Source organism: Leucoraja erinacea, chromosome 9 (genome assembly GCF_028641065.1).
Source record: "Leucoraja erinacea ecotype New England chromosome 9, Leri_hhj_1, whole genome shotgun sequence".
Taxonomy (NCBI): domain Eukaryota; kingdom Metazoa; phylum Chordata; class Chondrichthyes; order Rajiformes; family Rajidae; genus Leucoraja; species Leucoraja erinaceus.
Window position 1 is genome coordinate 15,792,380 of NC_073385.1, and position 15,020 is coordinate 15,807,399.

The following is a 15,020-nucleotide window of genomic DNA, read 5'->3' on the forward strand; positions in this document are numbered from 1 at the left end:
AACTGGCCTCAACTACCTTCTGTGGCAGAGTGTTCCAGAGATTCACCACTCTCTGTGTGAAAAATGTTTTCTCATCTCGGTCCTAAAGGATTTCCCCCTTATCCTTAAACTGTGACCCCTTGTCCTGGACTTCCCCAACATCGGGAACAATCTTCCTGCATCTAGCCTGTCCAACCCCTTAAGAATTTTGTAGGTTTCTATAAGATCCCCGCTCAATCTCCTAAATTCTAGCGAGTACAAGCCGAGTCTATCCAGTCTTTCTTCATATGAAAGTCCTGACATCCCAGGAATCAGTCTGGTGAACTTTCTCTGCACTCCCTCTATGGCAATAATGTCCTTCCTCAGATTTGGAGACCAAAACTGTACGCAATACTCCAGGTGTGGTCTCACCAAGACCCTGTACAACTACAGAAACATGGCACCTCTGGCAATGGAGCTCTTCCTCAGGACTGGACGTGGAAAATCAGCCTGGATTTCAGCCCAAGATGTTTGAGGTGGGACTTGGCAAAGAGGCAAGCACAATCAAGGACCAGTCTCACCCCACCCTCTTCTCCCCTCACTGCCTCTTCTCCCCTCTGCCATCAGGCAAGAGGTACAGAAGTGTGAAAACGCACACCTACAGATTCAGGGACAGTTTCTTCCCAGCTGTTATCAGGCAACTGAACCATCCTATCACCAACTAGAAAGCAATCCTTGCCTCCCACCTACCTCATTGGAGACTATTTTTAATCGGACTTCACTGGACTTTATCTTGCACTAAACATTATTCCCTTTACCCTGTATCTGTACATTGGGGACGGCTTGATTGTAATCATGTATAGTCTTTCAGCTAACTGGAACACGTGACAATAAAGTAAACTAAACTAAAATCAGAATCAGAATGGGGAGTAAAGGTGATAGTGAGAAATGCAGTAAAGTAAAAAGGTCTATTAGGAGGTCTACATCGGTGCGACCAAGCGTAGGCTTGGCGATCGCTTCGCCCAACAACTCCGCTCGGTTCGCAATAACCAACCTGATCACCCGGTGGCTCAGCACTTCAACTCCCCCTCCCATTCCGAATTCGGCCTTTCTGTCTCGGGCCTCCTCCATGGCCAGAGTGAGGACCACTGGAAATTGGAGGAGCAGCACCTCATATTCCTCTTGGGCAGTTTAGACCCCAGCGGTATGAACTTCTCCAATTTCAGGTAGTCCTCACTGTCTCCTCCCCTTCCCAGCTCTCCCTCAGCCCTCTGGCTCCTCCTCTTCCTTCCTTCTTCCCCGCCTACCCTGCATCGGTCTGAAGAAAGGTTTCGGCCCAAAACGTTGCCTATTTCCTTCGCTCCATAAATGCTGCCGCACCCGCTGAGTTTGTCCAGCACTTTTGTCTACTTTTGATTTTCCAGCAGCTGCAGTTCCTTCTTAGACATATTAGAAGTGCCAGTTTTTGTTAGGGCATAGTTAATTAAAGGTGAGAGGGGCCAAAGTTTAAAGGTGATGTATGGTGGAAGGTTTTTTATACTTGTGTTTGGGTGCCTGGAACGCGCTACCAGGGATTGTGGTGGAATGAGATACGACAAGTGGCATTTAAGAGGCTTTTAGATAGACAGATGGATATGCAGGGAATGGAGGGATATGGATCATGTACAGGCAGTGGGGATCAGTTTGGGAAAGAACTCAGCGGGACAGGCAGCATCTCTGAAGTGTGGAAGAAGGGTCTCAACCCATTCCTTCTCTCCAGAGCTGTTGCCTGGCACACCAAGTTGCTCCAGCATTTTGTGTCGACAATATCTTCGGGGATTAGCCTAACCTGGCATTCATCTATGGAGCGAAGGAATAGGTGACGTTTCGACCCGAAACATAGAAAATAGGTGCAGGAGTAGGCCATTCGGCCCCTTCGAACCTGCACCGCCATTCTGGCACATCAAGTTGATCATCCACTCAGTTCCCGTACCTGCCTTCAGTCCATCTTCGGGGATCCCTTTAGCTAACAAGGGCATTACATCTAATGGAGCGAGCCAATGAATAGGCCTCAACTACTTTCGGCAGAGAGTTCCAGAGTCACCTACTCTCCTTCGCTCCATAGATGCTGCTTCAATCCCGCTGAATTTCTCCAGCATTTTTGTCTACCTTTGATTTTTCCAGCATCTGCAGTTCTTTCTTAAACAACCCGGCATTCATGTTCGGCACGGGCATTGCGGGCTGCGTTGCCCTGTGCTGTGTTGTTCTACGCTCTATATGTTGCTCCTGACATGAATCAAACAGATTACATGCCTCAACCCTCAGGCTGGGCACTTGACTGAAGTAAAACGCTGAAAGAGATTCGTATATCTGGGTAAATGCCAGCGATGCGTGAGGAACTGAACGCAGAACCATTCTCCCGTTTTAATTCCCCCAATATCATTCCATACCAGGGCTCTCAATCATGATCAAAGCAACAGCTCCGTTTTGACAAACAGCATAGATTTCCTTAATTGTTCTCCAAAATTGCTCTGCAGTTTCATGCAGGCAAACCCACGGAATGCTAATAAGAATTTATTTTTTAAAAGACTATTTCTTCCGCTTCCATACGTTAGTGTTGACAGCCGCAGGGAATCTCCGCCGACAGGCTGAGCAGGCGAACTCTGGCTCCAAATTACACAATTTAAATCCACACTTATCTCCAATGGTTGAGTAGGTGCAGGAAAGTCCTCAAACACGCTGCTTAAGTTTTAAGTAGGAGAAGCACACCTTGAGTTTGGATCAAAGTATTGATTTTCTGCCCCGAACACAAAGGGTGGTGGGTGTATGGAACGAGCTGCCACAGGGAGGTAGTTAAGGCTGGGACTACCCCAACTGTTTAAGAAACAGTTGGACAGCTACATGGATAGGACAGGTTTGGAGGGATATGGACCAAGCGCGGGCAGGTGGGGCTAGTGTAGCTGGGACATGTTGGCCGGGGTGGGCAAGTTGGGCCAAAGTGCCTGTTTCCACACTGTATCACTCTATGACTCTGTGACTCTAACACGATACAGATTTCTCATGTTGCCAAGCCTCAAATGTATTAGAGGCTTCCAGGATTGAAGATTTCACCCAAGTAGTGACCTCTTAAGAGAATTTATATTTGAGCGCTTGTGAAATATTACTAATTACTGCTGCTACAATGTTACCTATTCACGTCACCTATTCCTGAGTTGAGTTGAGTTGAGTTTAGTTTATTGTCACGTGTACCGAGGTACAGTGAAAAGCTTTTGTTGCGTGCTAACCAGCCAGCGGAAAGACAATACATAATAAACAATCGACCCATCTACAATGTACAGATACATGATAAAGGGAATAACGTGAATGTTTAGTGCAAGATAAAGGCTGTAAAGTCCAATGAAAGATAGTCCGAGGGTCTCCAATGAGGTAGATAGCAGTTCAGGACCGCTCTCTAGTTGTTGGTAGGATGATTCAGTTGCCTGATAACAGCTGGGAAGAAACTGTCCCTGATTCTGGAGGTATGCGTTTTCACACTTCCGTACCTCCAGCACGTTTGTATGGGTATCTTGATTATAGGAGTGCCAAGGGTTATGGGGAGAAGGCAGGAGAATTGGGTCGAGAGGGAAAGATAGATCAGCCATGATCGAATGGCGGGGAAGACTTGATGGGCCGAATGGCCTAATTCCGCTCTTATCACATATGAACATGAACCTTTGCCCTCTCCCATTCCCTTGACCGAGCAGCCTTTTCACAAATACAAACAGTGTAACAACTCCAAGCCGTGTAAGAAGGAACTGCAGATGCCGGTTTAAACCGAAGGTAGACACAAAAAGCTGGAGTAACTCAACGTGACAGGCAGCATCTCCGGAGAGAAGGAACGTTTCGGCTTGAGACCCGTCTTCAGACTGGTCTTTGGGGAACGTTTCGGGTCGAGACCCTTCTTCAGACTGGAGAAGGGTCTCGACCAGGAAACGACACCCATCCATTCTCTCCAGAGATGCTGCCTGTCCCGCTGAGTTACTCCAGCATTCTGTGTCCACCTTCTCGAACAATTCCAAGCCTGCATTTTCAGACTTTATAATTGTTCCAGCTTCCACGAGTGGTGTTGTGTGAAGCTGCATTGTTATCTCTTTCACACACACCATGACATTCCGCTATTTTTTTTTTAAACTGAGTAAATTTGCTAACCAAAGATTACCACGAATTGCAGTTCCCTTGGTTCAAGTCAAAATTCCTAGCAGAGTTTGGCACCAAAATAACGTTCAATGGCCCACATGACGGAAACTGCAAATACTGTCATTGTCTAGACTGGTATCAGGACTGAAACAGCACGGCATTCCAGGAGACTCTTGGCTGGAAGATATATAGTCAAGGCCAAAGGGAACCAATAAAAGGTTAACTATTCATGTTATTATGCAAACACCATCCTTTCAAAAGCAAATCTTCATTTGGGTAAAAAAAACGAATCTTTTAAATTGCCTCATGATACCCGGACTAATCAAGAATCTGTCAATCTCTGCTTTAAAAATATCCATTAACTTGGCCCCCACAGCCGTCTGTGGCAGATTCACCACCCTCTGACTAAAGAAATTCCTCCTCGTCTCCTTTCTAACGGTGCGTCCTTTTATTCTGAGGCTACGGCCTCTGGTCAAAGACAAAATCATGAGAGGAATAGATCGGATAGATGCACGGAGTCTCTTGCCCAAAGTAGGGGACTCAAGAACCAGGGCCACAGGTTTAAGGTGAAGGGGGGTGGGGGGGGGAAGATTTAATAGGAACCTCAAGGGTAACGTTTTACACACAGTGGTGGTGGGTGTATGTAACAAGCTTCCAGAGGAGGTAGTTGAGGCATGTCGTGTCGTGACTTTTAAGAAACATTTGGACAGGGGCATATGGATAGGACAGGTTTGGAGGGATATGGGCCAAACACATGCAGGTGGGTCTAGTGTAGATGGGGCATGTTGGTCGGTGCGGGCAAGTTGTGCCGTAGGGCCTGTTTCCACACTGTATCACTCTATGACAATGACTCTATGGTTAAATCAAATTTACTTCAAATCTGCTTCAAAATGAGATTGGGAATGTAAAGTAAAACATCTCTTTTCACCAATTTCTTTATTGATGTTCGGCAGAGAGAGGAGTCAGGATAATCTGTGTTAAACAGCAATGAAAGAAAGGTCCCAACCTGAAACCGCAGCATCCATGCTATCCAGGGATGCTGCCAGACACAACCTGGATGGAGTGGATGTGGAGAGGATGTTTCCACAAGTGGGAGTGTCTAGGACCAGAGGCCATAGGTTCAGAATTAAAAAACGTACCTTTAGGAAGGAGATGTGGAGGAATTTCTGTAGTCAGAGGGTGGTGAATCTGTGGAATTCATTGCCACAGACGGCTGTGGAGGCCAAGTCAGTGGATATTTTTAAGGCAGTGATTTATAGATTCCTAATTGGTACCTGTGTCAGGGGGTTATGGGGAGAAGGCAGGAGAGTGGGCTTTAGGAGGGACAGATAGATCAGCCATGATTGATATTGACAGATTCTTGCTTAGTAAGTGGCCTGATAACAACTGGGCAGAAACTGTCTCTGAATCTGGAGGTGTGCGTTTTCACACTTCTATACCTTTTGCCTGATGGGAGAGGGGAGAAGAGGGAGTGACCGGGGTGAGACTGGTCCTTGATTATGCTGCTGGCCTTGCTGAGGCAGCGTGAGGTGTCGATGGTGTCAATGGAAGGGAGGTTGGTCTGTGTCAGAGGAGTGACAATTTCCTTGATGACACCCGTGGCATCTCATATTTCGCTTGGGCAGCTTGCAGCCTACTGGTATGAATATTGGTCTGCCGAAGGGACTCGTCCCATTCCTTCTCTCCAGAGATGCTGCCTGTCCCGCTGGGTTATTCCAGAATTTTGTGTCTACCTTCAGTTTGAATATTGATGTCTCTATCTTCAGGTAGCCCCGACATTCCATCTCTCTGCATCCCTCCCCCACTCAACTCACACAAACTTCTCGTTTTCACCCAACAAACAGCTAACAACGGCCTGTTTCCTTTATCATTGTTACTTTTTTGCATATCTTTCATTCATTGGTCTTTATCTCTCCACATCATCGTCTATATCTCTCGTTTCCCTTATCCCTAATCTTAAAATGGGCACAAAATGCTCGAGTAACTCAGCGGGACAGGCAGCATCTCCGGAGAGAAGGAGTGGGTGATGTTTCGGGTCAAGGCCCTTCGTCGTCTGAAGAAGGGTCTCGACCCGAAACATCGCCCATTCCTTCTCTCCAGAGATGCTGCCTGTCCCGCTGAGTTTCTCCAGCTTTTTGTGTCTATCTTGTTTCGTCACATCTCTTTAGTATCCTAATCAGTCAAACCCAACTTGAAGATAATGTGAACTTCAGACTTCGACCAGTGGTATCACAGCATGATGCAAAAGAACTCCACACTGCGTTGGTAGCATTTGAAGGTTTCTCATTCAGATACGCTGCTGTATTTTAAAGTTAATCTCCCAATGTACAGGCAGCAAGCTGCGCTAATCTCCCTCTTTGAAGGTGCTGTGTTTCTTTAGCAGCTGCCCACTTCACCAGAGGCGCAGAATGTCAAATCGTTAATATTTGCCTGTGCAGTTGGATGGGAACGTTAAATTCATTTTATAAATCACTTCGGGGGGGAAAAAAGGTCCATTTACACTTCTGCTTCAACTTCAGTTTATAAAATGCAAGATATTGTGAATTCTGAGAATTAAATCTTCAAAACTATTCAGGACCATTCATAAGTTATAGAAGCAGAATTGGACCATTCAGCCCATCGAATCAACTCTGCCATTCAACCATGGCTGACCTATCGTTCCCCCTCAACCCCATCCTCCTGCCTTCTCCCCATAACATCTGACACCCATACATGCAGGTGGGGCTAGAATCAAGAATCTGTCAATCTCGGCCTTAAAACTATCCATTGACTTGGCTTCCACAGCCGTCAATGAATTCAACAGATTCACCAACCCCTCTGGCGAAAGAAATTCCTCCTCATCTCCTTTCTGAAAGTGCATTATTTTATTCTGAGGCTGTGGCCTCCCGTGCTAAACTCCCCCACAAGGGGAAACATCCTCTACGCCTCCGCTCTATCCAGGCCTGGGCTTGTATACTCTAGAGTTTAGAAGGATGAGAGGTTATCTTATTGAAACCCTTATTAAGGGTTTGGACACTCTAGAGGCAGGAAACTGTTCCCGGTGTTGGGGGAATCCAGAACCAGGGGCCACAGTTTAAGAATATCGGGTAGGCCAATTAGAACGGGGACGAGGAAACACTTTTTCACACAGAGAGTTGTGAGTCTGTGGAATTCTCTGCCTCAGAGGGCGGAGGAGGCCGGTTCTCTGGATGCTTTCAAGAGAGAGCTAGATAGGGCTCTTAAAGATAGCGGAGTCAGGGGATACGAGGAATAGGCAGGAACGGGGTACTGATTGGGGATGATCAGCCATGATGACATTGAATGGCGGTGCTGGCACGAAGGGCTACTCCTGCACCTTTTGTCTATTGTCTATTGCCTTTCACTATTCGGTAGATTTCGGTTAAGTTTCTGCTCGCAGTAGAATTGGCACTATCCAATTTGCAAATTTATTACAAGCCAGAGAAATTGTACAAATCATATTCCCGTAACATGATTTGCCAATACTAACATGCCACAGATGTATTGGGGAATTAATTCTGCGTTGTCTCATGCAAATACTCTGAAATAGATCATTGTTAATTAAATATCACCCATATGCTGTATTTTAACCTTCATTTAAATCTGGCGATGGAGGGAAACCTTGCAATAATTGACGATTAAAAGCAATTGAAAAATTGTTTGTTTAATAGTGGATTTTTAGCTTGCTTATCGAATAAATCGTCCTAATCATTTGTTCATTCATACTCCAGCAAAGGGTCGAATACTCGACGACGATACTACAAATCAACAGATGGGAGCAGTGATAACTGCTTGTAGATGCAATTAATTGTATCAATGATTGCAGTGAGAGTTTTAAAATTAGATGTTAGGTGATGAGAAGATCTTACAGAGGTGTAAAAAATCATTAGAGGAATAGATGCACAGAAACTCTTGCTCAGAGTACGGGAATCGAGGGCCAGACGACATTGGTTCAAGGTGAAGGGGAAAAGATTTAATAGGAATCCGAGGTAGACAAAAAAAGCTGGAGAAGCTCAGAGGGTGAGGCAGCATCTATGGAGAGAAGGAATTGGCGATGTTTCGGGTCGAGACCATTTCTTCCGAATTCAGATTCACTGTTTTTAATCGAAGGTGTCATACTGTCAGTGTACAGTGAGGCAGAGACTGGAACGAAAGGCATTTGGGCGACTGTTCGGACCCATCAGTTTTATTTGTTGCAGCATAAACATTTTGGGCCGAAGGGCACATAAATTTCCTGTGACACCTGGACATATTTTTGGGCATGTGTAAGTATGATAGAGGCTGTCCAGATGCTTCTTTCAGAAATCGAAGGTGGGTTACACAAAATATTTGGAGTCTACTCAGCGGGTGATGTCTCTATCTTCAGGTAGCATCTCCGAGAGAAGGAATGGCATCCCTTTCGGAGTCACCAGCTTCTACAGCTAACAACGGCCTGTTTCCTTTATCATTGTTACTTTTTTGCATATCTTTCATTCATTGGTCTTTAAGGTAACATAAAGTGCAAGTGAAATGAATTCGTCAGCAGCGGTACAATGAAAAAGAACACACAATACACAATAAAAATTTAACACAAACATCCACCACAGCATTCATCACTGTGGTGGAAGACACAAAATTTGGCCAGTCCTCCTCCATTTTCCCCCGAGGTCGGGACCCTTCTTCAGACTGAAGGTCGGCACGGTGGCGCAGCAGTAGAGATGCTGCCTTACAGCGCTTGCAGCGCCGGAAACACGGGTTCGATCCCCACCACGGGTGCTGTCTGTACGGAGTTTGTACGTTCTCCCCCATGACCTGCGTGGGTTTTCTCCGAGATCTTCGGTTTCATACAACAATCCAAAGACGTACAGGTTTGTAGGTCAATCGGCTTGGTGTATGTGTAGATTGTCCCTAGTGGGTATAGTTAGTGTTAGTGTGCGGGGATCGCTGGTCAGCGGGCCGAAGGGCCTGTTTGTTTCCGCGCTGTATCTCCAAATTAAACTAAACTACACATTTTGCATTGCCTCATTTCCCAGCAGAATTAAATAAGTTCAATCTAGGCACAGAAATGTGAAACAGTTAAATCAGTCAGTCATAAGAAGCAGTGTAAGGGTGCTGCTGTCTGACAGAGAGCGTTATCCAATAAATGCCACTTACACAATGTGTCTCATGGTAAAAAGTGCTCGCTCGGTAATGCCTGCTTACTGTTGGAGGACACACTTTTGCTGATGACTTCGTTTCACTCCATTATAAATGTTCTGTTATCATAGACTCACAGATTGATACAACGTGGAAACAGGCCCTACGGCCCAACTTGCCCACACGGGCCAACATGTCCCAGCTACTAGTCCCACCTGCCTGCGTTTGGCCCATATCCCTCCAAAGCTGTCCTATCCATGTACCTGGCTAATAGACAATAAACAATTCTTTGCCACGGAAGGCTGTGGAGGCCAAGTCAGTGGATTTATTTAAGGCAGAGATAGATAGATTCTTGATTAGTACGGGTGTCAGGGGTTATGGGGAGAATGGGGTTAGACAATAGACAATAGACAATAGATGCAGGAGTAGGCCATTCAGCCCTTCGAGTCAGCACTGCCATTCAATGTGATCATGGCTCATCATCCCCAACCAGTACCCTGTTCCTGCCTTCTCCCCATATCCCCTGACTATTTTTAAGAGCCCTATCCAGCTCTCTCTTGAAAGCATCCAGAGAACCGGCCTCCACCGCCCTCTGAGGCAGAGAATTCCACAGACTGACCACTCTCTGTGAGAAAAAGTGTTTCCTCGTCTCTGTTCTAAATGGCTTACTCCTTATTCGTAAACTGTGACCCCTTGGTTCTGGACTCCCCCAACATCGGGAACATGTTTCCTGCCTCTAGCGTGTCCAAACCCTTAACAATCTTATATGTTTCAATGAGATCCCCTCTCACCCTTCTAAACTCCAGAGTGCACAAGCCCACCTGCTCCATTCTCTCAGCATATGACAGTCCCGCTATCCCAGGAATTAACCTTGTAACGGTTTCTTAAACGTTGGGATAGTCCCAGCCTCATCTATCTCCTCTGGCAGCTTGTTCCATGCACCCACCACCCTTTGTGCATTTGGCCCATATCCCTCCAAAGCTGTCCTATCCATGTACCTGGCTAATAGACAGGTACATGGAAGGGCCTGTTTCCATGTTGTATCAATCTGTGACTGTACGACAACAGGGACATTTAAATCTTTTCCCCTTCACCTTAAACCTTTGTCCTCGATTCACCTACTCTGAGCAAGAGACTCTGTGCGTCTACCCGATCTGTTCCTCTCGTGATTTTATGCACCTCTATAAGATCGCCCCTCATCCTCCTGCGCTCCATGGAGTATAGTCCCAGCCCACTCAACCTCTCCCTATAGCTCAGACCTTCTAGCCCTGGCATCATTCACGAAAACCTTGTAAATCGCTGGAAAACCTGACAGCCGGCTCTTAATGAAATGCCGGGGATGAAAATTTACTTCACTCTCACAGCCTCACAGCATTAGCTTGCCTTATTTTCTCCCCTGTCTGTCCAAGGAACGTTTTTTCCCCCCCTGCACGGCACAGAAACTACCAGATGAGGAGGGAGCACAGATAACATCGCTGCTGATAATGCGTGGCTTACATTGGAAAGTGGAAGCAAATTCAGATTTTGCGAGCAACAAGCTGAACTCTTTTATAAAAGAAAAAGCATTAGACTTTTCAGATTCCGCTGGGTAAATGCTGGCATCCAAGCCCGCAGTGATGCACAGGACAATGTGCTGAATGGACGAGATAAAAGTAGGTGGGCGGCAAGGAGGAACTATTCTCCACTATTCCCCTCTTTAGAAAAAACCCAGAAAACCCAAATCTGAGGAAGGACATTATTGTCATAGAGGGAGTGCAGAGAAGGTTCACCAGACTGATTCCTGGGATGTCAGGACTGTCTTATGAAGAAAGACTGGATAGACTTGGTTTATACTCTCTAGAATTTAGGAGATTGAGAGGGGATCTTATAGAAACTTACAAAATTCTTAAGGGGTTGGACAGGCTAGATGCAGGAAGATTGTTCCCGATGTTGGGGAAGTCCAGGACAGGGGGTCACAGCTTAAAGATAAGGGGGAAATCCTTTAAAACCGAGATGAGAAGAACTTTTTTCACACAGAGAGTGGTGGATCTCTGGAACTCTCTGCCACAGAGGGTAGTTGAGGCCAGTTCATTGGCTATATTTAAGAGGGAGTTGGATGTGGCCCTTGTGGCTAAGGGGATCAGGGGGTATGGAGAGAAGGCAGGTACGGGATACTGAGTTGGATGATCAGCCATGATCATATTGAATGGCGGTGCAGGCTCGAAGGGCCAAATGGCCTACTCCTGCACCTAATTTCTATGTTTCTATGTTTCTAAGATAATTAACGTACATTTAATTGATAATAATCTTGATTTTTTTTTTTAACCGAACCAATAGGGTGGTACAGTGGCAGAGTGGTAGAGCTGCTGCCTCACAGCGCCAGGGTCCCGGGTTTGATCCTGACTACGGGTGCTGCCTGCACGGAGTTTGTACGTTCTCCCCGTGACCTGTGTGGGTTTTCTCCAAGATCTCTCATTTCCACCCACACTCCAAAGACGTACAGGTTTGAAGGTTAATTGGCTTTGGTAAAATTGTAAATTGTCCCCTAGTGTGTGTGTAGGATAGTGTACGGGCTGATCACTGGTCGGCGCGGACTCAGTGGGTTGAAGGGCCTGTTTCCGTGCTGTATCTCTAAAGTATAAAGCCTGTTTGAGCACGATTGCAATGATGGCCCAGTTGGGCTGAATAGCCTCTGACTGAGCTGTAACTGTTACATAATCGGTTTCAATCAGTCTGACGAACGGTCCCCACACATAACGTTGTATATCCATTCCCGCTCCAAACGCTGCCTTACCCGCTAGATTTCCCTGGCACTTTGTGTTTTGTAATAGGGAAAACTGCTGCTCCATGGAAAGCAGACGGTCGGGTTGCATCGCCACTTGGTTTGGGAACAGCTCTGCCCAAGACAGCAAGAAATTGCAGAGTTTTAGATGTAGCCCAGTCCATCGCGCGCACTAAAAGGCCTGCCCCACTTAGACTATTTTTTAGGGCGACTGCCGGCTGTTGCCACATGGTTGCCGGGGTGTCGCCTGTATGGTCGTGAGTCGTCTCCTCAGTCGCCCAAAGAATCGCAGCGTCTTTCTGGTCGCCGCTGGATTTTCAACATGTTGAAAAAGTTTCGGGAGACAGTCGACGACCGTGGGTTTGACGCCAATGAGCGTAGCTTGACTTCTCCTGACGTAGGTGTGGACGTAGGTTGTCGCCAGGTGACGTAGGTTGTCGCTGGTGCTGACTTTTTTTTTTGTTGTTAAAGTAATGATTCTATTTCACATTTTATGTTGAAGGGGGGTTCCAGTCACTGGTTTTTCGGCGACCTGCTACGACTATGACAGTCACCGACAGTCACGCTAAAAATTGCCTAAGTGGGACAGGCCCTTAAGACTTCCCGCTATTGACTCCATCTACACTTCACATTTCCTCGGCAAAGAAGCCAACATAATCAAAGATAGATTCTGGAGTAACTAAGCAGGACAGGCAGCATCTATGGAGAGAGAAGGAATGGGTGACGTTTCGGGTCGAGACCCTCTTCAGACACGACCCAAAACTTCACCCATTAACTTCTCTCCCCAGAGATGCTGCCAGTCCCGCTGAGTTACTCTAGCATTTTGTGTCTATCTTCGGTTTAAACCAGCACCTGCTGTTCCTTCCTGCACACAACATAATCAAAGATCCCACCCCGGTCATTCCTTCTTCTCCTATCCTATCTGGTGGAAGGTACAGAAGCTTGAAAGCGCGCACCACCAGACTCAGGAACCGCATCTTCCTCCCCACTTTAACAGGCTTTCTGAACAGTCCTTCCATAAGTTAAGATGCTGTCCAATTCACATGCCCCATTCTTCTTCTTGCGTATGGCGTGCACGGCCTAAAGTTGCAGGACAACTTGTTCTATTTGATCTTATTTGATTGTGCACGCCGGGTTGATTGCATTTGCCGAAACAGGGCGGACCACGTGAAGGTTGCAACGTACCCCATTGAGGACATTGGACGTCGTCTATGGAAGTGATGCGCTACCACACACGACAATGCCGAGAACTATATTCTGCACTCTGTCCCTTTGCTCTATCTATTGTTTTTTATTGTATTTATGTACGGTATATCTGGTCTGTTTGGATTGCGTGCAGAAAAAGCTTTCTACTGTACCTCAGTATAGGTGACAATAATAGATCTAAACTGGTTTTCAGGGCTGGAGACAGATCCCAACCTGAAATATCATCTGTCCATTCCCCCCACAGATGTTGCCTGATGCACAGAGTCTAGCATCTGTAGGTCCTTGCATTGTAAAAGGGGACCCAACGTGGGGGGAGGGGACCGCCGAGAACAAAGGGTCACAAGGTCATAAGGAATAGGAGTAGAATGAGGCCATTCGGCCCATCAAGTCTACTCCACCATTCAATCATGGCTGATCTATCTCTCCCACCCATTCGCATTCTCCTGCCTTCTCCCCGTAACCTCCGACACCCGTACTAATCAAGAATCTATCTATCACTGCCTTAAAAAGGAGGACACAGTGTAGGGGGGTGTGCAGTGAACAAAGGGGGACTCCGTGTGGGGGGGGGGGGGGGGGGGGGCTGTGAACAAAAGGGGACCCATTGTAGGGGTGGGGGGGGGGGGGGGGGGGCAAGTACAAAAGAGACCATTGGGGACTGCAATAAATACTTTGTACCTTTGTCAGCACCCTATATGCGCCGGCACGTGGGGCAGCGCGGTGGTGCAGCTGCAAAGTTGCTGCCTTAAGTCCCTGTCCCACTTAAGGGCCTGTCCCACTGACGCGACCTTTCAGCGACTGTCTTCGACCCTCAAGCTCGAGGGCACTCGCCTGGAAAACCTCGAGCTGGATTGACCGTCAGCGATGAAACCGCGAACGGATCGACCGTCCGCGCACACACACACACACACACACAAACACATCGCAAAGGCGGGGGCCAGGGAAAGTGGGGGAGCACTGTCTGAAATTCACACCCACGATGAACAGGAAGATAAATGACGGCTGGTACAGTTACGGTAAGTCCTTTAGAGAGCGCGGAGAGGGGGGGGGGGGGGGAGAGGAGAGAGAGAAGGGGAGAGGGTGGAAGGGGGGGAGAAGGAGTGGAGACACTTTTAAGAAGCCAGACAACTTTTAATAAAGTATAGCGGGCATTTAACACTGTGTAGGCCCCCTTCGGTCATGACTGACCATGGGCGATGCATCCCGGTCCCGATGCAAGCCTGGGCGGTAATTTAACATTACCAGTCGGTTTACATACCTTTTTTTTCTCAACGTGCTTTACCTACTCTACCTACCGACTATCCACGATTACCTTCGATTACCTTTGATTAACTATGAATAACATGCCGACCTACTATGACCTACCTCGACTAAACCTACGATTAAGAAAATATAAATTTTTTTCATGGCAACCTTTTTTTACCTGCGGGCATTTTTCAGCATGTTGAAAAATACACCGCGACCTAACTGAGGCCTCGAGTGCGCAGGGACTCCTCTCGAGCATGAAGGAGAGTTACAAAGACCTCCTAGCATCTTGTGTCGACCATGCTGCGAGTATGAGTCGAGGGCAAACTCTACTAAACTCGCCAATTAGGTCGACGCTGTGGGACAGGCCCTTTAGGCAATTTTGTTCGGCAACTACAGGCGACTTGGCTGTTGCCACATGGTCGCTGGCGTGACGCCTGTATGGTCGTGAGTCGTCTCCTCATGTCGTCTAAAGAATCGTAACGTTTTTCTGGTCGCTGCTGGATTTTGATATGTTCACAACTTTTCCGCGACTGTGGGCTCGACGTGGTTTATCTTCTACTGTCGTCCGTGCAGGATGACGTAG

The 15,020-nt window shown here is 47.0% G+C and overlaps 1 protein-coding gene across 2 annotated transcripts in view; it reads right to left on the reverse strand.

The window, feature by feature from the left end:
* The window catches only part of LOC129700036 (centrosomal protein of 128 kDa-like), a 396,302-nt gene that overhangs the window by 142,529 nt on the left and 238,753 nt on the right, over positions 1 to 15,020 (reverse strand). Inside the window, exon 18 of one of the 2 annotated variants that reach the window (XM_055640194.1) lies at positions 8,534 to 8,997. The exons of the other annotated variant lie outside the window; for it this stretch is intronic. Within the exon in view, the coding sequence (XP_055496169.1) occupies positions 8,816 to 8,997 (182 nt within the window). The 3' untranslated portion in view covers positions 8,534 to 8,815. Of the gene's footprint in view, positions 1 to 8,533; positions 8,998 to 15,020 lie in introns of those variants that run through there. 2 annotated transcript variants of the gene reach the window in all.